At 38.9% G+C, this 22,486-nt stretch overlaps 8 protein-coding genes across 8 annotated transcripts; 3 read left to right on the top strand and 5 right to left on the bottom strand.

Annotated features, from left to right (window-relative positions):
* Window positions 1-5,891: 5,891 nt before the first annotated feature.
* Window positions 5,892-7,284, bottom strand: J7337_013553 (uncharacterized protein; the record flags this gene model as incomplete). The annotated part of the gene is made up of 4 exons (XM_044831040.1): window positions 5,892-6,099; window positions 6,142-6,365; window positions 6,417-6,986; window positions 7,042-7,284. 4 exons carry the CDS (start codon window positions 7,282-7,284, stop codon window positions 5,892-5,894), a joined length of 1,245 nt encoding a protein of 414 aa, XP_044674315.1.
* A 712-nt stretch (window positions 7,285-7,996) lies between these two features.
* J7337_013552 (uncharacterized protein) lies at window positions 7,997-8,946 on the bottom strand (the record flags this gene model as incomplete). Its single annotated transcript, XM_044831039.1, has 2 exons — window positions 7,997-8,137; window positions 8,188-8,946. The coding sequence occupies 2 exons, from the start codon at window positions 8,944-8,946 to the stop codon at window positions 7,997-7,999; spliced, it is 900 nt and encodes a 299-aa protein (XP_044674314.1).
* A 63-nt stretch (window positions 8,947-9,009) lies between these two features.
* On the bottom strand, window positions 9,010-9,864 carry J7337_013551 (uncharacterized protein; the record flags this gene model as incomplete). The annotated part of the gene is made up of 3 exons (XM_044831038.1): window positions 9,010-9,454; window positions 9,508-9,814; window positions 9,861-9,864. 3 exons carry the CDS (start codon window positions 9,862-9,864, stop codon window positions 9,010-9,012), a joined length of 756 nt encoding a protein of 251 aa, XP_044674313.1.
* A 2,352-nt stretch (window positions 9,865-12,216) lies between these two features.
* On the bottom strand, window positions 12,217-12,612 carry J7337_013550 (uncharacterized protein; the record flags this gene model as incomplete). Its single annotated transcript, XM_044831037.1, has 2 exons — window positions 12,217-12,563; window positions 12,600-12,612. 2 exons carry the CDS (start codon window positions 12,610-12,612, stop codon window positions 12,217-12,219), a joined length of 360 nt encoding a protein of 119 aa, XP_044674312.1.
* Window positions 12,613-14,650: 2,038 nt separating this feature from the next.
* J7337_013549 (uncharacterized protein) lies at window positions 14,651-16,933 on the top strand (the record flags this gene model as incomplete). The annotated part of the gene is made up of 1 exon (XM_044831036.1): window positions 14,651-16,933. One exon carries the CDS (start codon window positions 14,651-14,653, stop codon window positions 16,931-16,933), a length of 2,283 nt encoding a protein of 760 aa, XP_044674311.1.
* A 409-nt stretch (window positions 16,934-17,342) lies between these two features.
* On the top strand, window positions 17,343-19,667 carry J7337_013548 (uncharacterized protein; the record flags this gene model as incomplete). The annotated part of the gene is made up of 5 exons (XM_044831035.1): window positions 17,343-17,522; window positions 17,575-18,182; window positions 18,366-18,659; window positions 18,700-19,041; window positions 19,124-19,667. The coding sequence occupies 5 exons, from the start codon at window positions 17,343-17,345 to the stop codon at window positions 19,665-19,667; spliced, it is 1,968 nt and encodes a 655-aa protein (XP_044674310.1).
* A 336-nt stretch (window positions 19,668-20,003) lies between these two features.
* J7337_013547 (uncharacterized protein) lies at window positions 20,004-20,933 on the bottom strand (the record flags this gene model as incomplete). Its single annotated transcript, XM_044831034.1, has 2 exons — window positions 20,004-20,615; window positions 20,664-20,933. 2 exons carry the CDS (start codon window positions 20,931-20,933, stop codon window positions 20,004-20,006), a joined length of 882 nt encoding a protein of 293 aa, XP_044674309.1.
* Window positions 20,934-21,524: 591 nt separating this feature from the next.
* J7337_013546 (uncharacterized protein) lies at window positions 21,525-22,464 on the top strand (the record flags this gene model as incomplete). The annotated part of the gene is made up of 3 exons (XM_044831033.1): window positions 21,525-21,857; window positions 21,902-22,159; window positions 22,210-22,464. The coding sequence occupies 3 exons, from the start codon at window positions 21,525-21,527 to the stop codon at window positions 22,462-22,464; spliced, it is 846 nt and encodes a 281-aa protein (XP_044674308.1).
* Window positions 22,465-22,486: the final 22 nt, after the last annotated feature.

Here is a 22,486-nt window from a genome sequence, read left to right as displayed (position 1 = left end):
AATAGTAAAAAAGAACTTATAAATAGGTATTTAAGTACTTTATAAAAAACTTAAAAATACTAATTAGTAAGTTAAGTAATAATAATAAATATTATTAAAGACTTAATTATAAAAAAGAAGACTATAAATTATAATACTTTACTATAATAAAGAGGGAGTTTTAATTTATAAAAAAAGTAAATTTAAATTAATAAAATATAAACCTTAAATAATTAAAAAAACTAAAAGAATATTTTTAATAATAGCTATTTAATAATAAATTTATAAATAATTATATTAATAGTAAAAGATATTATAATAGTAAATATAAAAAGATTTATAAAAATACTTTAAAAAAAGTTATATACTATTTATAATTAGGCTATAAATAGGCTAAAAATAAAAATAAAAATAACTTAAAATAATAAATATATTAAAAGTATTATATATAGTAAACTTAATAAATAGCTTAGTATTATAAGTTTAAATTAAAAAGAGATAATTAAATACTTAAATTAATTATAAAGTAAGAAAAAACTTTATTAATTTAAAAATAGTTATAAAACTATAATTATTTTAAAAAAAGAAATTATTATCTTACTTATTAATTAATATAAAAAGATAGCTTTTTAATTATAATAATAATATTATAAATTAAAAAACTAATTATTTTAAAATAATTATTAAAAAATAAAGTTAATAAATAAAATTTAATATTATACTTTTAAAAAAAGATATATATATTATTTTAAATATACTATAGCTTATATAAGAAAATCTACTTATTAATTAAAAGATAGGCTAGGTTATATTTCCTAGTAATCTTAATAATAAGAAAAAAATAATTATAATAAATAATAAAAGATCTTAAACTTTAATTAAAAAAGATAGTATAGGTAAGTATAAAATAAAATATCTATTATTTTTAAAAAAAGTATAATATAAATATAAAAAAGGTAAAAAAAATAAAATAGAAATCCTAGGTATCTTTAAATAATAAGATATAAAAAAAGAAAAAATAAATATAAAGCTAAGCTAAAATAGACTTAAAAATATCTTAAAATAATATTAAATTTATAATAAATTACTTAAAAAAGAATTAAAAATAAGAATTTTTAAATATAATAAGTAAAATTATAAAACTAACTTTATAAATAATAACTTACTATTTTAAAAGCTTTATATACTTAATTAAAAAGAATTATAAGTTTAGAAAAAATATATTAATAAAATATTAAAAAAGGGTTATATTAAAGAATTTAATTTATTAATAGTATTAATAATATTCTTTATATTAAAGAAAAATAAAAAAGAAAAACTAGTTATTAATTATAAATAAATTAATATATATACTATTAAGGACTAAATCTTACTTTTACTTATTATAAAACTAAAAGATTAATTATAAAGTAAAAAGATCTTTAAAGTTTTAAACTTTAAAGGAATATATAACCTTATTTATATTAAGAAAAGAAATAAGTAAAAAATAGTATTTAAGACTTAATTTAAACTATTTAAATATATAGTAATACTTTTTAATTTTACTAATATATTTATAATATTTTAATAAATAATTAATAGTATACTTTAATAGTACTTTAATATCTTTATAGTATATTACTTAAATAATATTTTAATTTTCTTAAATAATAAAAAAGAATATATAAAATATATTTATAAAGTTTTAAAAATACTATAAAATACTAAATTATTAATTAAATTAAAAAAAAATTACTTTTATATTATAAAAGTAGATTTCTTAAAATATATTATTTTATTAAATAAGATTAAAATAAAATTAAAAAAAATTATAATAATAATAAAATAAAAAGAACTTTATAATATTAAAGAAATATAAGCTTTTTTAAAAGTAATTAATTACTATTAATAATTTATTAAAAGGTTTAGTAAAATTACTAACTTATTAATAGAACTTATAAAAAAAAATAAAAAATTTAAATAAAATAATAAAATATAAAAAGCCTTTAATTAACTTAAAGCTATAATAACTAGTAAATTAGTCTTAATTATATTTAATTTAAAAAAAGAAATTAAATTAAAAATAAATATATTAAATTTTATATTAAAAAAGTAAATAGGCTAATACAATAATATAAAGAAGCTATATCTTATTATATTTTACTTATATAAATTATATAAAGTAAAACTTAATTACTTAATCTATAATAAGGAATTTCTAGTAATTATTAACTACTTTAAGGAATTTAAGTATTACTTTATAAGAAATAAATATTAAGTTAAAGTCTATATTAATTATTAAAATATCTTTTACTTTATAATAATATATAAACTTAATAAATAATAATTATATTATATAAAATACTTATATAAATTTAACTTTATAATTATTTATAAAAAAAGATTAAAAAATAATAAAGTAAATATAATTAACTATAGATTAGACTATAATACTAATATTATAAAAGTAAAAGAATAAGTATTAAAAAGAAATAAAAAAAAAGAACTTAAATTTACTTAATAAATATAAGTATTAAGATAGATATAAATAGTAATTACTAAAGAAATATTAAGTAATTTTAAAAAATTTATATAGAAATTCTATAAATACTTAATATATAAATACTAAAAGATTACTAAAACCTTAAAAAGACTTTTATAATATAAGTATTAAGTTAAATAACTTATAATAAAAAAAGTAATTAAATAATATAATATTTATACTAAAATAAAAATATAAAAATATAAGCTTTATAAAAAACTATAATTACTATTAATAATAAAAGCACTATAAAGCTTAATTATAATAGATTTTATTACTAAATTACTATTATTAAAAAAACCTTTAATTAAAATTTTCTATAATAGTATTATAATTATTATTAAAAGACTTATAAAATTTTTAATCTATATACTTTATAAGAAAAATATAAATACTAAGAAAATAGCTTATATCTTTTATAATAAAATAATATAAAAATAAAGATTACTTAAAAAGATCTTTACTAATAAAAGTATAATATTTACTAGTAAGTTTTAGTAAATATTAATAGCCTATTTAGAAATTAATTATAAACTTATAATAGTATTTAGATCTTAAGTAAATAGATAAATAAAATAAATAAACTAAATAATAAAATAATACTTATAATATTATATTAACTATAAATAAGATAATTAAATTAAAAAGTTACTATATACTTAATTAGCTTATAATACTACTTATAATAAAAATACTAGACTTATACTATTAAATACTAACTTTAGCTATATATTAAAAGTATACTATAATATATAAAAAACTAAAATTATTAACCTTATAGTAATAATTAAAAGTAAAGATTTAAAGAATATATATAATAAACTTTAAATAAAACTAGAGTTTATTAATAAATAAATATAATAGTACTATAACTTTAAAAAATTAAAAAGATTAACTTTTAAAGAAAGAGATATAATATACTTATTTATTAAAAATATTATTATAAAATAACTAAGCTATAAATTAGATTTTAAGTATATTAAACCTTATAGGATTATTAAAAAGATCTTTAAAAATAACTATAAGCTAAACTTATTAATAAAAATTAAACTTTATAAAATCTTTTATATTATATTATTTAAATTAATAGCTAATATAATATATATTAAAATTAGTAATAAATTAAAAGAAATTAATAAACTAGAACTTTATAAAGTAAAAGTAATTAAAAAAATATAAATAAAAAATAGTAAAAAAAAATATTTAGTAAAATAAAAAAATTACCTAAAGAATAAAAATATATAAAAATTACTAAAATACCTTACTAATACTTAATAACTTTTAAGGAATTTCTATTAACTTTAAAAAAATAAAAATTAAATATAAAGCTTTAATTAATAATACTATAGTCTTTTAAAAGCTAAATATTATTAAAAGTAAAAGACTTTATAGCTTAATAATTAAAAAACTCTTAATTCTCTAGCTTCTCTAATTTATCTAGATCCTTATAACTATAATAGATTATTTTAATAGCCTTCTTATAAAAATACTTTTCTTAATAATATAAATACTATAGCTAAACTAAAGCCTTTTAAAAGTCTACCTTTACTTACTCTTTTTACTTATTTATATAATCCTTTTTATATAATATATATATAACTATAAGGTTAATAAAGAAAAAAAGAAAAAATAAAAAAAACCTATAAGCTTAAGAAATTATATTACTAAAGGTATAATTAATATATTTTTTAAAAATATAAAAATTATATTACTATTTATCCTTAAAAACTATATACTAAAGATAATTAATATAAAAGTAAGCTAAATATTAAAGTATTTTAAAATTAAATTTATAAATTAAATTAAAAATATTTTTATAATAATTAAAAGCTATTTTAAAATAGTTAATATATTTAAAAATATAGCTAGATATATTATTAATATAAAAAATATTTATAAAAGTAAGTTTAATATATACTTTTAGATTTTATACTTAATTACTTATAAACTTTAAAAATAAGACCTTAAAAAAAGGAAAGATTATATTATAATTTAATATATTTTAAGGTATATATAAGTATACCTTACCTTTTTTTCCTAATTAAGAACTACCTACCCTATATAAGTTAAGTATATATTATTTAACTTATAAAACTAATTATTATAAATAAATTAAACTTACTTTATTTAACTTATATAATAAGATAAATAAAGTTAAATAGACCTTATTTAACTTATATATTACTTAAGTATATATATATATTTATTTAGTAATAAATAAAACCTAACTTACTAGCTATTAATAAGACTTCTTTACTTTAATAAGCCTAACTTATACTATTAACTATTAAGAGATATAATACCCTAATATACTTAATATAATACCCTATATATTTTATAAATATAAACCTAATATAGACTAGTTTACTTATTTAAAAACCCTAACTATTATATATAAGTTATATATAGTATTATAAAGCTATTAGATTTTAGCTATAACTTTAGTATTACTAAAAGGTACTTTAGTATAAAAGGGTACTAGCTTAGTATTACTAGATATTTTAATAGTATAATATTACTTAATATAAATATAGTATATTTTAAATAAAAGCTATTAATATATAATAGTTAGGGTTTTTAAATAAGTAAACTAGCTATATTAAGTTTATATTTATAAAATATATAAGGTATTATATTAAATATATTAAGGTATTATATTTTTTAATAGTTAATAATATAGGTTAGGCTTATTAAAGTAAAAAAGTATTATTAATAGTTAGTAAGTTAAGTTCTATTTACTATTAAATAAGTATATATATATATTTAAGTAATATATAAGTTAAATAGGGTTTATTTAATTTTATTTATTTTATTATATAAGTTAAATAAAGTAAGTTTAACTTATTTATAATAGTTAGTTCTATAAGTTAAATAGTATATATTTAACTTATATAAGGTAGGTAGTTCTTAATTAGGAAAAAAAGGTAGGGTATATTTATATATATATTAAAATATATTAAGTTATAATAAAAAACTCTTATAATTATTATTATTATTAAGCCTTTAATATTTACTATAATATAGCCTTATAATATTATATAATATAAAATATATTAAGAAATATAAAAGTAATATAAGCTACTTATTAATTATTTATTATATAGTTATAGTAAAAGTTATTTTAAAAGTATTATTTTAAATTAATAGATTTACTTTTAATAAGTAGCTTATTTTATATATATTTTATATACTTTAACTTAATTATTTTTATAAATAAATAGTAATTATTTATTTATATACCTTTAGAGTTAGTTATTAAATTATCTAGCTTTTTAGCTAAAAGTAAGACTTTAAGTAATTATAAGGGTAATAAGTATATTACTTATATATATTTATTAGTATCCTTTACCTTTATAGCCTGGGGGCTAAAGCCTTTTCTAAAACCTGAACCTTAACGCAGGTGCACAGATCCAGGAACTTCAGATATATACGTGAAAGTCAACCGCTTATCTGTCTTTGCGAGCAGATTGGTCCAGTCCTGCAAGCTGCGCTCCTGAGAGTTGAAGAACTGCAACATGTGCATGTCTGCCGCATTGAGCATATGACTCAGCGTGTCCGGAGGAGCCACAGCTTCAACGAGAACGACTCGTGAGCCACACCTAAGGTGCGGTACCAGATGTCAGAGGATATTTGCTGCATACTCGTCAGGCCAGTCATGAAGAACCATCTTGAGCATATAAAAGTCGCCTTGGGTGTTTTGGGCTTGCAAGAAATCGTGCGGCTCAAACTTGACCCGAGACTTGATCTCGGCAGGTACTTGCTCATCGAAAGAGGTCCGAAGTTGAAGAAGATCTTGGACAATGAACTTCAAGTTAGGGAACGCCTGAGCAATGGTAGTAGAGTCATGCCCACTAGAACCGCCAATCTGAGAGATGTCAGTAAACTTGAGCGAGTGCAGCTCTTTACAGTGACTTACATCAACCACAGTAGCTTCACCAAGCTTATTCCAGTCATAAGCCGACTTTAGCAAGTCATCAGTCTTGATGACAGAGGCCGATGCTGCCACTTGCATGCACTCGGCGAATCTTGCACTACGCCAGCCTTTCGGCTTGCCTTCGGCTTCGCGATTGACATAGTCCCAGAACGTCTGAGGTTTATTCAATTTGTCAATATTAGCCAAGGAAAAACCGCTTTCAGCTGGTTCCTGACTAGGCTCCTGTTTGCCGCTGCTGAACTTCCAGAGTGACTCTGCAACGTGAAGTGAACCAGGACCGGCCTCCTCCAACAGATGTCGAAGCCAATTCTGATACAGACGATTCCGGGCAGGAAGAGCAGATATAGAAGTATGACAAACGCTATCAGGCTGATCGTTGGCACTGGCAAAGATACGAATCGAGATAGCATACTTGAGGACGCGGCGCACGATACTTTCTGGAAGTTTAACCCGAGCAATGATTTCAGCATATGTCGCCGACCCGTCGATTGGTACAGCGTTCCAGAAGTTGAATTGATTCAGGATGTTTGTGACAGATGCATCATGGAATGCCTGTATATCAGCTATCAGTTCTGCCTTTCGCAAGGTGGATATAGATTCCACGAACAAGAAGAGGACCCATAAAGGATGAATCAGTCGGCCCAAGAGCAAGGCGATAGAGGTCAATGGTGGCATCGAGTAGTTGCATGCGAAGACCAATGATATCAGGATCCTTTGGGTAGTCGGCGAGGCCATCTTGTTCAAAAGACGGAGCAGGAAATCCGCCTTTCTCAAGCTTCGCTGCCAAAGCTGTCGCTGCTTGTGATGCAGCTTCGGCGAGGCTAGTCAGAGATGGCGTCGTAGTTGTCATGTTGAACTAGGTGAGATGGCGTATCTGCAGTGCAGGTTTCTCGAAATTTACCACGGCTACTCCTCCGGCATGAATGAGTCTTACTTAAATAGCAAAAGCGGATGACAAAGACTATGCTATACTCCTACGGACTTCATCTCCAGGGATCCCAGAGCGTTGCATTGGATTGTGAATGTCAAGCCGACTGATGACTTCGCCGACCCTAAATAGACAAGTGCTGACGATACTAGGAAGCTGTCTTTCCATTTTCGAGCTATTAGGACTAAGATCGTCTCACTGAGACTTGAAGGGTCATAGCAGACTCAGCTTGCAGGGATATGACGCACCAAAGGACTTCCGATGTCCGACGGTATTTGCTAATTGGAACGACTAGTGGTCTCCAGGCCTGAAGAAATGATGTAGCTTCGTCTTTAAGGATTTACAGACCCATCAAAAGTCGGCTGGGAATTTGTCTAACCACAATGACCTAACGACATCCATGTAACTTTGTTGGAAACTTCAATCTGGAGCCGTGGCCAGTTTCACGTCGATCAATCACAGAGAAGTATAGAACGGCAAGAAATTAACGCTCGATACAACGATATATTTATATATAGAATCCACTTGGGGCTAATCGCCAGTCGATTCAGGTGGAAACCACGCCGCTGCCAGCATGAGGCGAGACACTTTCAAGCTGGCTTGAGCTCACTGTGCTCAAATACTCCAAAGTAATCTATTTCTTTTCCGCAACTGAGAATTCACCTTCTTCAAAAGACTCACGTAGCAGGAACTTCTCATCATTCACATGGTGATGTCGAACCCAAAAGATGATGGTCTGGACGAGGAGAGCAATTCCAGGAGCAGCCCACGCCCACTTTGAAGACTATGTTAGCTAGTGACCAGAGTTAGGACAACCACACTTACGATAAGATTGGGATCTTTGATCGAAGGAATCAAGATCTGAGCCAACGCCGAAGACAGAGCCTGCATAGCCAAGTTGATGGCAACAACAGTAGACTTCATACCCTCAGGCGCCCTTGCATATGCCATCTCGTATGCCGTGACTACGGTAAAGAGCTCACCAATAGCCCCCAGCATAACGGTTGGCAGCTGCCACCAGATAGAAACCGGGGATACACTATCGCATGTTGAAGCCTGGTATCCGCAAGGTGAGGTTTTATAGACCCTCCACTGGATAATTGCACCGACAATGCTTCCGATGATGGCGGAGGTGTAGCCGACAGTCATGCGACTAATGGGGCCAAACTTGATGTGGTATCTGTTCAAGAGGGGGTATAGAACAAACGACATGATGGGCGCGAAGACCATCAGTGTGAGTGGATTAAAGTTGTGAATCAGATCGTTGGGTGCACCTTTAGTAGTCATCGACGCTCCTTGATTAGATAAAACGGTGCCAACACCGCCGTTATTGAGGTAGAATAATGGCTGGTAGAGAAAGATCTGGCACGCGGAGAGGGTTCTGCGAGCATGTTCGACTGCCTGACTATCCCAGGAAGCTGCCTTGCCCTTCTCAGCAAGAACAGATGGCTTGACCGAGTCAAAGAAGTTCTTAGTCCAAAGCCTGCCCTTGTTCTCTTTGATAGCCAACCAAACGATCTTGAGAAAGTCATCGAGATCAGATCCTTGAGGCGGTGAACGCTTGAGGCTTTTGTACCGCCACATGAGCAGCACTGGCAAGAGGATGTAGATGATGCCTGGAAGGAGAAAGGCGAGCCAAAAACCAACTTACTTCTCAATGTAAGTTGTAGCGATCATGAAGAAAGCACCCACGTTGATGCACATATAGAAGATCAACATGATCCTCTGAATAGTGGTCTCAGGGTCAACGATGACACGCTCACCAGACTTGAGGGTCTTGACATATTCTGTCTGGTCGGTATATTGATCGATGATGAGAGGAACAACATTAGGCTTGAACAGACCGGCTCCGATGGCGAGAAGAAAGAAGCTGACCATGAACGGCGCAAGCCCATTGCCGGCTTTGAGAATAGCAGGAGCTGCACCTCCAACCATGATAACGTGTGCCACGCCGCCAATGATGACTCCATACATGATCGCTCTGAAACGGCCGGTCTTGGTGTCACCGAGCCACGCACCAAAGATTGGGATGACATAGGCAAGGAAGTTGAACAGGAGAACCATGGCCGAGGCAAACTGTAAGCCTCGGTTTCTGCCATTGAGCTTGGTCAGTCAATAGTTCAGTCGCATATCGAACCAACTTACAAAGCACCAGCATGGCCGTTGGGGTCGTTCTTAGCAACAGCTCCGGCTCCATTGCCTCCCTTTGGTAGTGGAAACTGGAGGAAGTTGTTGAAAACTGTCTTGCAACCATAGAATGAGGCTCGTTCTGCAAGCTCAACGATGCAGAGAAGATATGAAACCCATGGGATACGTCCTGCTATCTTCCGTAATTTCTGTTTCTCTTTGGTGGTCGGGGGTAATCGATCCGAGGAGCTATCGGTTAGAGACACTGCATTAGCCTCAGGATCGAGTGCTAGGCTCTTGTCTTGAACAGCCTCAACTGAGGTTGCTAACAACTCATTAGTTGTGCTTCGATTTGGCACGAGGTTACTCACCCATATTGTAGCTAATATTAACCTCTAGAAAACAACAAGGTACCAGGGCCTGGGATTCCACAAACAGATGAGACGCTGAAGGGTATGGACTAGATATCTTGTTTATGATGGTTTTGTTACACCATGTTTCGCCCCCGGAGTGATGTCGCCATCATCTCAATCTTCACATCATCGACAAATTACCTAAAGAGAGGGCCTACTGTGGGTTATCCATGTTTCATGCGACCACTTTTGAAAGTATTGGGATCTGTTGGTTTGACATACCGGCTTGGAAGGTGTAGCTGGCATTGTTGGCCACGACGTCGAAGTCGGGCCGCCCCGATCCCACGTTACAGCGCGGGAAGTGGGTGATGAGTTATTAATGTGTCAAGCATCAATCGCCGAACTGCCAGGTAGTTCGTCGGAAGAAGCAAAGAATAGTTCGGGGATTCCGAAAAAGGTGCGAAAAGGTTCAAGAAGAATGGAGCAAACAACCCTGCGATTCGTGCGTTGGTCTGGTAGAGGGCTTGCATCTGAGCATCGACGATAGCGATCGTTGCAGCGGAGTAGATTAAACTTTATCCTAGCTCCATATCTCGACAATCTTTGCCGTTTTGCTATAGCAAGAGCAACGAGAGCCGGGTTTCGTACCATATCAGTGGGTTCTGTGCGTCTAACACCACTTTCGCGAGATATTGTGTCACCGGTGCACGGCTAGAACGGCATCTCAGACTTGAACATCGATATAAATTCCCATATACGGTTATATTAGGTCTATCTGAAACTGGTTGTTTGTCCCACTGCGTAAGATTCCGGTTTTGTTTTGATGGAAATGTATTTGAAGTTTTGAAAGGTCTTCTGGGAAACGGGCCGGTGTGTTTGGCTCTGGAAATACGGGGTCCTTGTAGTGGATGCATAGTGAGTGACAGCGCGACTTCAATGACCTAGTTAAGAAATCAACACCATGCCGACATAACGAAGACCGTTCAGTCACAAAAAGCTCAGCATAAGGTATGTTCCTTTATTTGGCACATCACTGTTCAAGTGTCCGGCGTGTAGTCAGCAATGGAATCAATCTATGTAGCTTGTTGTTGATACTCAATGCGAACCTTCACCTTGAGCCATCGAGACACTTAAGATCTGGCATCGAGCTGGCATGCTACGGAATGGGCTTTGGTGCACGAACAAATGATCAATATCAAAGTTTATTTAAGTATCTAAGCTTTTCGCAAGCAAAGTACCTATGTTATGCGGATCCCCCATCCCTAATATGCTTAAAATTCAACTGCTTGAGTATGTTCTTTTACCACAAGGCAAGTACTTCGGCCGAACATCTCAGTATTATCCGAAGCGACCGAGTTATGAGGCTCTGGCGGGCTGAGGAGGAGGAGGGTCAGGCTTTGGGCAGGGCTTAGGGGGTCTGGGTCGAGCCGGAGCAGGCATGTTGTTTTATTTGCGTGAGTGAAATTAAAGTCGTTTGATTGGGCTTTTGGATGTTGGAAGGCTGGAATGGTGTTACGTTCGTGTGGTTTGAGAAAAGAAGAAATTCAACTTTCTCAGTCGAAGAACCTTTCTTTTATAGGCATTACTGTTGTTGAATCACGGGTACTGGCAGTACAGGGCTGATCTGCTACTTATTAATTCAATGAACACGGTTGCAAGATAACACGGGCCAGAGAGCGTGAATAACAAATGTAGAAATGTATAGCCTCCAGTGCTAATAAGATACACTTCTAGTGTTATCACGGTCGACCAGTGCCTTGATCTGACTGAATCTGTGTTTCGATCAGGATGCGACAAGTTGCCCGAACTTAACCACGAAAGCATAAAGTCAAACTATCAGCATTGAACACTATGATAGTGCTATAGTTAAGAAGAGACTGTTTGTGATACGGAGTAATAACTATCGAAAAGAAGTAAGTGCCGTTGGCAAGAGGAGTTGCTGCTGAAAAGAGTCAATTGCTGTTAATAAGAGAACTCGCTATTGAGAACAAGTAGGTACTGCTGGAAAGAAAGTGCCTGCATGCTAAGAGCTGAAGCACTAACGCTCAGATTAATACGGTGCCAGCTTCGAGTGTAGGTCTCATCATGCTCAAGGCCCAATGGTCAAATGGAACACCCCCGGGTGTGCTCGATATATGGCGCCTCTCGATACCGATCAATCTGGTCTTTTCCATTTTTTGTGTCTTATTATTCTTGTTGTATTCAAGTACGAAAGATATATCAGCCATTTCCTGCTTAGCTCTAACTAGCTCTGATATTCCTCATACGTATCTAGCAGCTCATATACTCGTCCTTATAGTACAAGCAGCAATTCAACGATTTCACCCTCATAGCATGCAATCGAATCTTCTGGGTACCAAATACGTTCTATTGTTCATTCTAGACAATCTTGCTCCGGCTTGTCTGACATCGCCGTTTTGTTCAACTCTTTGACCTTCTCTTTCATCCTTTCCTTCACATCAACACACTCGCAAGCAAGAGCCATTTCAGCAATTTTTATTTCAGGCATTCCCTTGCTTTTCTTGTTGGCCTTTGAAGCCTGCTCAAATCTCCATGCTTTAAGATCTCGCTCAAATGCTGTGGCATGGTATGGTTCATCGAACTCAATTTCGTAACTGTAGTTTGGATCGGCTGGTAAGACTCTGCTGCAATCACGGTGTTCATCGAAGCCTTCGACCTCCTTTATCTTGACATGTGTGATGTTCTGACTTGGTGTGAAGCCTGCAAATAAGTCTCGATAAGCTGGAAATTCAGTACTCGCAGCGTCCATCATGCCATTCACTTGAAGACCATATGCCAAAGCCCAGAAAGGATTGTTTCCAAGTTTTCATTTCTGCTACCTTGGAATACTTTCTCGATATAGAGGGTATCATAAGGGCTGCAGTAGCCATATGGTATTATACCATGCTTATCAAGATTGAACGCTGTGTTCAGGGGGAACCGCGTCATGCACAAACTCGCAACATAGCGTGATTGCTTAGACACTGAAAGTGCAATGGGTACAGGAGGGCACTTTATGCTAAGATATCGGCCCTGGGGGTTGACAACTGCAGGGACGAACTGTATGTATTCGACGTAATGCACTCGAGAATTGGGGAGTGTATATTCCCAGATAAGGCGCTGGATCACGGTGTCCAGTTTCTGAAATTGTGGAAACAAAGTACTCTTTTCAGGAAAAGACAGAGATGTTGCATGCTTTTGTGGGTCAGGAGACATTCTCATGGTATTTTGAAACGACTTGTGACGATTAGTTGGTGTTGGATGTGAATCGGTAGTTAGCCAAGAGACAAGTATAAAGTGTTTCGATCGGAAGGATTATCATGATTTATGAGTGAACGAATACTATTATTGGTGAGCATAAAGAAGTCATTGACTGTGAGTGCTCAGGCACTAGTATTGAGGCTGGGCATGGAAAACATTCAGGAACTACTGAACATGAAGACTAATCAGTTGGACAGCCGCCAAGCTCATGCTATTTGAACAAAGAGCCACAAGCTTGTTCAGTGGTTCTGTACAGTTCACAATCATTGACTGACTGCTTTTTCCAGATTGAACCAGTCAGTAAACGCACGTGCGCTACATCTTTGTTTCGACCTGAGGTTTGTGAAGCAGCGACGGCTGTATCTGTATCTACAAAATGCTTTGAATAACGTCAATGCTGTTACATGTCTCACTTAAAGGAATTGCTGAATTACTGCTGGCCTAAGTAGGAAGATATTGATGCGCCAATGATGAGTGGCGCATAGGAGTTAGCATGGTATTCAATAACTTGGAAGGAGCTTCTTGTTGGTTTTGACATCTCAGGCTACAGAGTTGCCATTGGAAATTTTCACACCCAAGCTCTGCAAGACCATTGGTATACAGATATGGCATACAGTAAGGCAAATAACGGTTTGGGTTGGCAGACCATCCTCTGCCTTCTCACCTCAGTAGCATCCACATCCCTCTTCCGTCTCTGTAACAGAACAGGGGGGAGGGGAGGGTTTCCTTGCACAGGTGCCTAATCAGGTAGCTTTGGGGTAGCAATACTAATAATTTTGATATGAATGTCGTCCCCAGCCATGGTGCAGCGCGAGAAAAAATATTAAGCGCCTGACCGAAGACAATCCTTACCAAATTCCACCTGGCAGGATCACGTTCCTGGGCGTTTTCCTTAGCGCTTACGCTTGTCAATTTGTCCAGCAGCAGGAATTTGGACAAAATTGACAAATGTGGATTGGTTTGGCAAGGGTAAAACTAACCGATGCGACTCACCTTCAAATAGGATGTCGGAGCTGACATAAAAGCCTCAAAACTCCGAGTCCTGCCACCATTTAGCAGGGCTGAAATAGTGGTCTGTAACGTAAGATCCCTGTTTGAGGCTGTGCTCCGAAACATGGAGTCGTGCATTTTGCCCACATTGTTGGTATACCATCATGTTCCGAGGCGTCAGTATGCTGTTGCTTCAAGCACTGTAACATCTCAACTTCGGGCCAGCTGTGGTTATCGTACGCTTGGGGCTCAGACTCTGGCTTTCTTCTGTCCACTTATCTGCGATGTTTTTGGCGATGGCATATTACATTCGTTTACTGCCATGTTTAGTGGGGAGTGAAAAGTTACTGGGATCCCGCTCCTAGCAAGACCATGCCTCAAACGATCAATTTTTGCCCAGTTTGAAGCCTCTATTCTCTACCCGCCTGTGACTTATAGCCCCCACTGTGATAGCATGCATGGGGATGGGGTAGGCAGACATCGTTCATAAGTACACAGCCTGCCCGCCTCTCGGCCTCGCAACCACAAGTTGTCTATTCTGCTGCGATCGAGGAACCATGGCCGAGAGATCAACACCAAGATCGCAGCCTCAGTACGAGCCTGTTGAGTCGGAAGAACATGAATTGCGTCAGCTAACACAACACAACGATGCTGGTTTCGGAAGGGCATCAGCCAGTGGCAACAAAGATACTGCTGTATTCTCCTCCGACAGCCTGGAGGGACAGTCCGGGAAGACAAACCCATCGAGTTGGAGGCTGAAGACAATCTTGAAGAAATGGCGGATGCAAGCCCTCGAAGCATCGATTCGAAAGAAGAAGAACCGGCAGGTACCCATCGTCAAAGACCGTCTCACTGCGATATTAGCTGCTCTGGTCCATCTCCCTGCCATCGCTGGCATTATCACGTTGAGTTTTTACATTTTCAAGAACTACTATATCGGCAAGGAACTCGAAGGCAAGCCCGATTACGATGTCGAGAAGAAACTCGGTATCCAATTTGCTGCGAAGCTCATGGAAATGTTCATCGTGCTGTCACTCAACGCCATCGTCTTTTCCATGATCCGACACGAGTTTACGATCGGCCAGTCTGTCCCGTACGGCGCCCTGGTAGCTGGACAGCAAATATCCGAGATCAGCTTCTTGTGGTCCGAGGAGTTCTTCAGCATTGTCAAGGGGAAGTTCTCTCAGACCTGGAAGAAGATCGGCTTCATAATTACAGTATTTGTTTGCACGATCATGGCACTGGGCGCCTCTTCGCTCAGCGCTGTTGCCATGATGCCGCAGGAGGGTGATTGGAGAGCGGGCGGCAGTTTCGTGTACTTCAATGGTACCAGAGATGAAATGTTTCCTGATGTCTTGACGGAAGACAACACGATAGGATCTGCCTGTAATGTTACCGGCAATGAGCGGTGCCCTTCTTGGCAATGGGATGTCATCAATAGCCAGCTCATTTCCAAGCTGCCTCTATCAGGTGAAGTGGACAATGGATTGTTCATCCGACGACCACCAAGCGAGATTCTTGCCGCCGGATACTCTTCGACGCTGGTAAATCTCGTAGTGGATGTCAGAGAGAAATGGTTCAACCTGAACAGTCCAAACCATACCGTCGCCAGAATGCCTCATCTCGGACCCGCTGAAGCTTGCATCACAACGTCACTGCACTGGGAACAGGCTGCGGACGATTCGGCGAAGAGAAAGCAGACTCGATTCAACAACTTCCAAAAGCTTGCTCACAAGCTCAATGCACCGATGCCGATCACCAACACGAGATGTGAGCTGACGTCCTTGACCAACACCAAAGCAAAGACAATTATGTTCCCCGACTTTGTGACTTTTCCGCCAACAACGCTCAACGTCACAAAGGACGTCGTGAGCGACTGGCTATCAGACACTCTACCTGACTTGAAGAAACCCGAAGTGCTGTGGTTTGACTCCGCACCAGTCATTGCTAACAGCTCTGTTGGTGTCGTGGTCGCTGTTCCATCCAACAAGTCACGCGAGGCAGCCGATATCTACGGATGTATGATCGATGCACGGTGGATTACCACTGAGCTGAGTGGCGACGCAGTCTCGCTCGCCAGCAAAGGATACCCGCCATTCTCAGGGCCCATTGCCACTGCGCTTGGGGGCTCATGGATTGGAAGCCCGGGTTACGGTCAGCGCGTCCATCTCGCGCCAAGCTTCGCCAGATATCTTAACCCTCTTGATTTTAGAACGAATCGGACAGTCATACATGAGATGCTTCTCAATAGCGGTGTATGGAAAAGTGATGGGAAGGGATCAAAGTCTACGGCGCATCTGGAGGCGGTACTTGGATCGTTAGCGGCTAACGGCTTGGGCCGATCGACTCCGAACGTCACTGCCATTACAACCTTGGCTGATCCCGATGGCGAGTGGTGGAGAAGCTTCATGCCGCAGGACGGCAAGGTGTTTGGACCTGGAGGCAGCCCATATGCTGTATCAGACGATGACAAGGCTCGTTTCTTCAGTGCAGAGATGGAGACATGGGTGACTGGGTTCGCGTTTGCCGACAACAGCTTGACCATGCGTGGAGCCATGGCCGTCTTTTACGTCTATGGACTCCTTGTCATGGCGTACTCGATCTGGTCCATCTGGTCAGGCATCACTTCATCCTCATGGGAGTCTGTGCCTGACCTTCTCGCTCTCGCTCTTGCGGATCGAGGATCAGGAGCTGATTCCGATGGATTTGGCAAAGGAAGCCCGGATATTATGAAGGAAAACTTTTGTATTTCTGCAGATGGAAATACGCTAAGGCTTAGGGCGACTCACGGTCTGGTGCCACACGAGAACCGCGTCAAGGCAAATGAAGCCTATGATTGAGCATTGGATAGGATTGTACGCGATACGGATGAGATTCGTTTTGAGCGCAGTAAATATACGGCATGTTGTCTCTATTCTCCCTTGACTCTGCGCGTCGTCTCGATCGTCAGTCAAAGTAAATAAATGTTGCATCTGAGGCGTTTACGTCACGAATACGTCTACCTCTAGACACCTCCGATTGGTGCCAATTCGCTGTGGGCTCACGTCGTATGTCAGCAGCCGAGACAGGTCTCGCCCGACAGTTTCTGTTTGAGAGTCTCGCAATTGAATTGGCACTCACTCATTCATCACTTCCCTACAAAATCAGACCCCTACGTGCTCTTATCTCTGCATTAGATCGCGATTTGAACTAGGCTGGGTCTTTTATTCGGAACAGATCACCTGGTGCAGCCCTAGCCAGTCGTGGACAATGCCCCAGACCAACCCCCAACAATCATCAACAGCTTCTAGAACTGGTTCCTTGCGCCCTTTGTTACCAGCAGAAAAAGGATCACAGCCGCCGCCGCCCCCTCAAAAGCGCACTATAACACAGCGTAGGCTCAATCCTGTCTTGGCTGCTTGCGAGCCATGCCGTAAATACAAGGTCAAGGTACCTGGGCGCCTCGTATCCTGAGCGGGGTCTGACTGACCACCATCGTTAGTGTTCTGGAGAGAGGCCAGCATGTCGTCGCTGTCTTCAGCGCAGACTCGCCTGCTTCTTTGTTGCGCGACCAGGCGAAACTCGATCACAGGCACTAAACCGATGTACTCACGAGACCAGCGAGGGCTCGAGTCAACGCTCACGTGTCTACGAGGAACTCGTCGGGCTGCTGAAGAACTTGCCCGACCAGGATGCCCAGGCCATCCTGCAAAGGCTCAGGTCCGGGACGGACGCCGCATCAGTTGTCAATCAGGCTAGAGTAGGCAATGTGTTGCTTCAGATGGCCGTCGTTCCCGAGACACGATTACGATATGAGTTCCCGTACAGATCAGAAATGCCCAAAGAGTTTGAGCTCAACAATCCTTATCTGAACTCAATGTTGTATGAAACAGCCTCTCTCTATTCTCAACACCAGACTTCAGGGACGATCCTACCCGGACATCTCGCCAGTCTGGGTTCCGAAGAGCAGAGAAGCCCTTACTTGAAGCCCTTTCACGCAGCGCAAGTATTCGATCCTCTGCTTTCTGATGTCAAAGTCTCTGCGTGGACCAGCGTTTGTGACGACGACAATCTCATGCGAGACCTTTTAACTCTACTTTTCCGTTGCGAGTACCATTTCACAGCAGCCTTTCACAAGGGCTTATTCCTGGAAGACATGGCAGCGCGGCGCAAAGACTTTTGTTCGTCGCTGCTTGTTAACGTAACTCTTGCATATGCTTGCGTAGGATACCAATCACAATGGCGTTGTCAACATTGCTGAGATGCTTATCAGGTCTGATACCCTAACTTCAGCAACCGCGTCGAGTATTGGAATCCGAACACTCTTGCCTATCGCTTCATTGCCGAGGCCAAGCGACTATGGGAGCTGGAGGCTTCTATCCCGCGTATGACTACCATTCAGGCAGGTATCCTTTTCAGCGTGTTTCATAATCTTTGTGGGTTAGACGAAGTCGGGAAACCTTATAGAGTGCATGCTGTGGCGTTGGCAAACCAGCTTCGCATCTTCGACACCATCGACGTTGATCAGAGCAAGAGGATACAGAGAGGCACTCAAAACCTGGCATGGGCTATGTACAACTGGGAAACGTAAGTACCTTTTCACACCTTCGACCGTTACTAACAACAGGAGTCTCTCTGCTTTCTCGTTTATGCTATCGCCGCTCATCAAGAAGCCACCAAAATGGCCGCTTCCAGATCCTTCAGAAGACCCGTCGTGGTATGGCGAAATATGGGTTAAATACCCATTGAATCACGGGCTTTCATCCATGTGTTTTGCAAAAGTTATCCATGCTCGAAGCCGGTTCCGGATCATCATGAATGATTATTGTGACGCAGCATACTCAGAAGGTTCCAAGGTAGGGGTTAGCCTGGCCTATCAGTTTCGCGAAAGGCTGGAGGAATGGTACGAAAACCTGCCCGCATCTCTTACTCCTAGGAGAATTGTTCTTCCTGGGCAGCTACAGCTACAGTAAGTTCTTCATGTGCTGGCTTTCACTTTTAGTCCAATGTGGCTTCAGTATGCATGAAGTGAGTTGCTGACCGCATCGCAGTATGTACTATCATCACCTACTATTGACGATCTTCGAGCCTCTTCACGATGCAGAAACGACTCGAGAGCCGTCTCCGCAGCGTATAGTAGCTGACTCCAAGAAGAACATGCAGACACTTGTCAGGCTGTACTACCTCCGACACGGATTCGAAGCAATGGACCTCTTCATCGTCATCCCATTGATGGTGATGGGTTATGATAGTATAGATGCCATCAAGGAAGATACACCGGCAGAAGAAATTGAGCTGCTGCGATCAACTCTCATTCTGATAGCCCAAGGCCTCTACTACCAACGAAGAAACCACTACCTGGCGCAAGCACTCTTTAGAGTCATCCGAGGCAAAATGCGCCCCCAGGAGATTGGCTTGCTGAAGAATTCCATGGCGCTGGATAGATACGAGGCTGATCCAGAGCCGAAGATGGCAGTGGCTGTTCGAAGTCATTGGCCAGTGAGCGTTGTTAAGAAGCATGAGGACATGGAGTCACACATCCTGACCAATCTCGTGGAGAACTTTGGTCATGTCAATGTTGAGGAAATCCTATGACGTCTTTTGGCCTGGGGCGATGGATGGGACGTAGGTAATGGAGGTAAGGAGGAACTATGTACTCGGTATGGAGGAACTCTATGCTGCAGTTATCCTAGATATACAAACGCCCCCTTCTATTTATATAATGTCCTGGAGAATATTGAAACAGACGATAGTGTCGGCAAAGGCAAACATAAGTAAGCTAGCTACATATATTGCCTACTAATGCTTTGACGGCACTTTCTATGTACTAAATAGCAAGGTAGGAATAATACCCTTCCTTCAGCCATGGGAGCTTTGTTCACCCTTGCTCGCCGTCATCCATTCCAGGTGTAGGCGATGAACTTGAGCAGCTTATGAGACAATCCTTTTAAGCACATCGTCGACAGCCTCCTTCTGAAGTCCGACTTCGCGCAGCTTCTTCACCTCACTGATATCAACCTTGCTTTCAAAGTCTCCTCCACTGCCCTCCCGGAAATGGGTGATGAAGAACTTTACAAATGGGGCAGTCGCATCTTTCTGCTGAATCTTGTCGTTACAATCTTTCAGTCCGTCAATCACATCTTGGTAGTCTATGTCCCAGTCCTGATCTGTCGTCCCTGTTGCCTTCTGAACTGCTAGTAGAAGCTCTTTCTGGCTTAGGTGAAATGATGGGATATAGAACGCTTTGTTCTTGTACCTAGACAAGTCCCGTTCAGGGAGGCTCAATACTGCAGCTGTAGCTTGACCAGTCTGTACAACACTCGTCGTGCTGACTTTTCCAACGGCTCCGGTCCAAATCGTAGCTCTGCGGTTCTCAACATCGATGCCCCAGAGACCACTTTTGATCATTTCGGGGAACGGGCCGACAGCTACTGAGATCCAACTACTCACGCCGAGTTCCTCAGTCAGATCGCGGATCTTCTTCTTGTCTTGTAGTAGTTGGTTGTCCTCGATCAGTTTCGATGCAAAAGGGTCTGGACCAAACTCTGCAGGTAGGATATATGGAACTCCAGCTTTTGCTGCTGCTCAAACTGCTGACTCTTGCAGACTGACAAGGTGAGGGAGAGGCACCATGAGCACGACAGCATCCTGTCCTTGGAAGGTGCTCGCCAAGAAGGACTCGTCCTTCAGATCACCAGATTTGACGATAACCTCAGGTGGAAATGTGCTTGTTGCTTCGATGCGTTGGACAGCAGTAATGGTGTGAATGCCAGATGCGACAAGAGCCTCGACAGTCGGTCGTCCAACCTGGCCGCTGGAGCCGATGATGGCGATTTTGCGTCCCTGTACGTTGCTTGACATGATAGACTGATACAGGTTTGTGTGTGCTTGGGCTCTTTCGCTCAAGCACTGCAGCTCGAGATTTTATTCTTCCCTCCTCCGACATCTCTAGGTATACGTCATCGACCCACGTCGTACTCGATATCACGAAGTTGCGATAGGACAACAGGTCTGAACGGATTAATGCAAAACAATACAAATCACAAGCTAGATCCAGAGATATAATGGCCTAAAATAACCAACAATTCATAACTTCACGGAGTGATGTTGCGAAGAGACTACCCCGAAGTCTTGAAGTGAAATGATGAGTTTTGTTAATGAAAGTCATGAAGGAGGGCTTGGACTACTTCTATCTCCGCCATTTTGATGTGTATAGGTGAGTACCGTACTGCTCCACCTTGATATTCACTAACAGATGTGCTCATGCCCCGCCTCAAGCCTACACTGATGCGGGGTGACCATTCGGGTTGATGACAATGCGTTAAGTCCGAACTCATGATATAAAAGACCAATCCTATGAAACCTGCTTCATAACCTTTGTTCAACTACAAAAATCACCTGCTTCGAAGCCTTGGTTGTTCACGACCCAAACCATCGTCTAATACAGCAAAAATGTCTCCAACCGACGTTTTCAGCCCAGGCTCTACTGCATTGATCACTGGAGCTGGCTCAGGCATCGGTCTGGCGATTGCCAAAATATGTCGTAGTAAGGGCATGCGCATATTGCTCGTTGATAATAACGAAGAAGCTCTGGAGGCTCTGACGAAGACGCACTTCTCCAATGACTCTGACGTCGTTACCTCCAAGGTTGATGTCTCATCGACCTCGGACTGGCAGGCGCTGAAGAAGCTCGCCTTGGATAAGTTTGGCAGTATTGAGTTCCTCGTCTTGAACGCTGGTCGAGGTTTAAGGGGCACCTGGGGAGACGATGATTACTTCAGAGATGTACGTTGGAAACTGATATGGTGCGACAAATGCTAACAGACAAGACCCTCGAAACCAATTTATTCGGTGTCATTCACGGTATAAACACATTTCTCTCCGTGGTCCAAGACGCCGCCAAGTCAAAGCCAACGAGCATCGTCATCACTGGTAGCAAGCAGGGTATTACCAACCCACCTGGGAATCCAGCATACAACGCCTCCAAAGCTGCGGTCAAGACTCTTGCTGAACATTTAAGCTGGGATCTGAAGGACGCAAGCACCAGCGTGCATCTGCTTGTGCCCGGATGGACTTACACTGGTCTGGTAAGAAGCCGCTGCCCCACTTAGAGTAACCGACTGACAATGTTTAACAGACGAGGGCAACGCCGGGTGGTGTGAAGCCAGCTGGAGCCTGGACAGCGGAACAGGTGGCAGATTATTTGTACGAGAAAATGGGGAAGAACGAGTTCTACATCATCTGCCCAGACAACGATGTTACAGAGGAGCAAGACAAGAAGCGTATCACTTGGGCTGCAGGTGATGTTGTTCAGAGACGGCCGCCTCTGTCTCGATGGCGTGAGGAGTGGAAGCAGGAAGCTGAAGAAACCATGGCCAAGATGGATCTCTGAGACCATGGGTCTCGAAGTGGTG

This window comes from Fusarium musae, chromosome 11 (genome assembly GCF_019915245.1).
Source record: "Fusarium musae strain F31 chromosome 11, whole genome shotgun sequence".
NCBI classification, from domain to species: Eukaryota; Fungi; Ascomycota; class Sordariomycetes; order Hypocreales; family Nectriaceae; genus Fusarium; species Fusarium musae.
The sequence above is the reverse complement of the archived record's forward strand: the minus strand, read 5'-3'. Positions and strand labels throughout refer to the sequence as shown.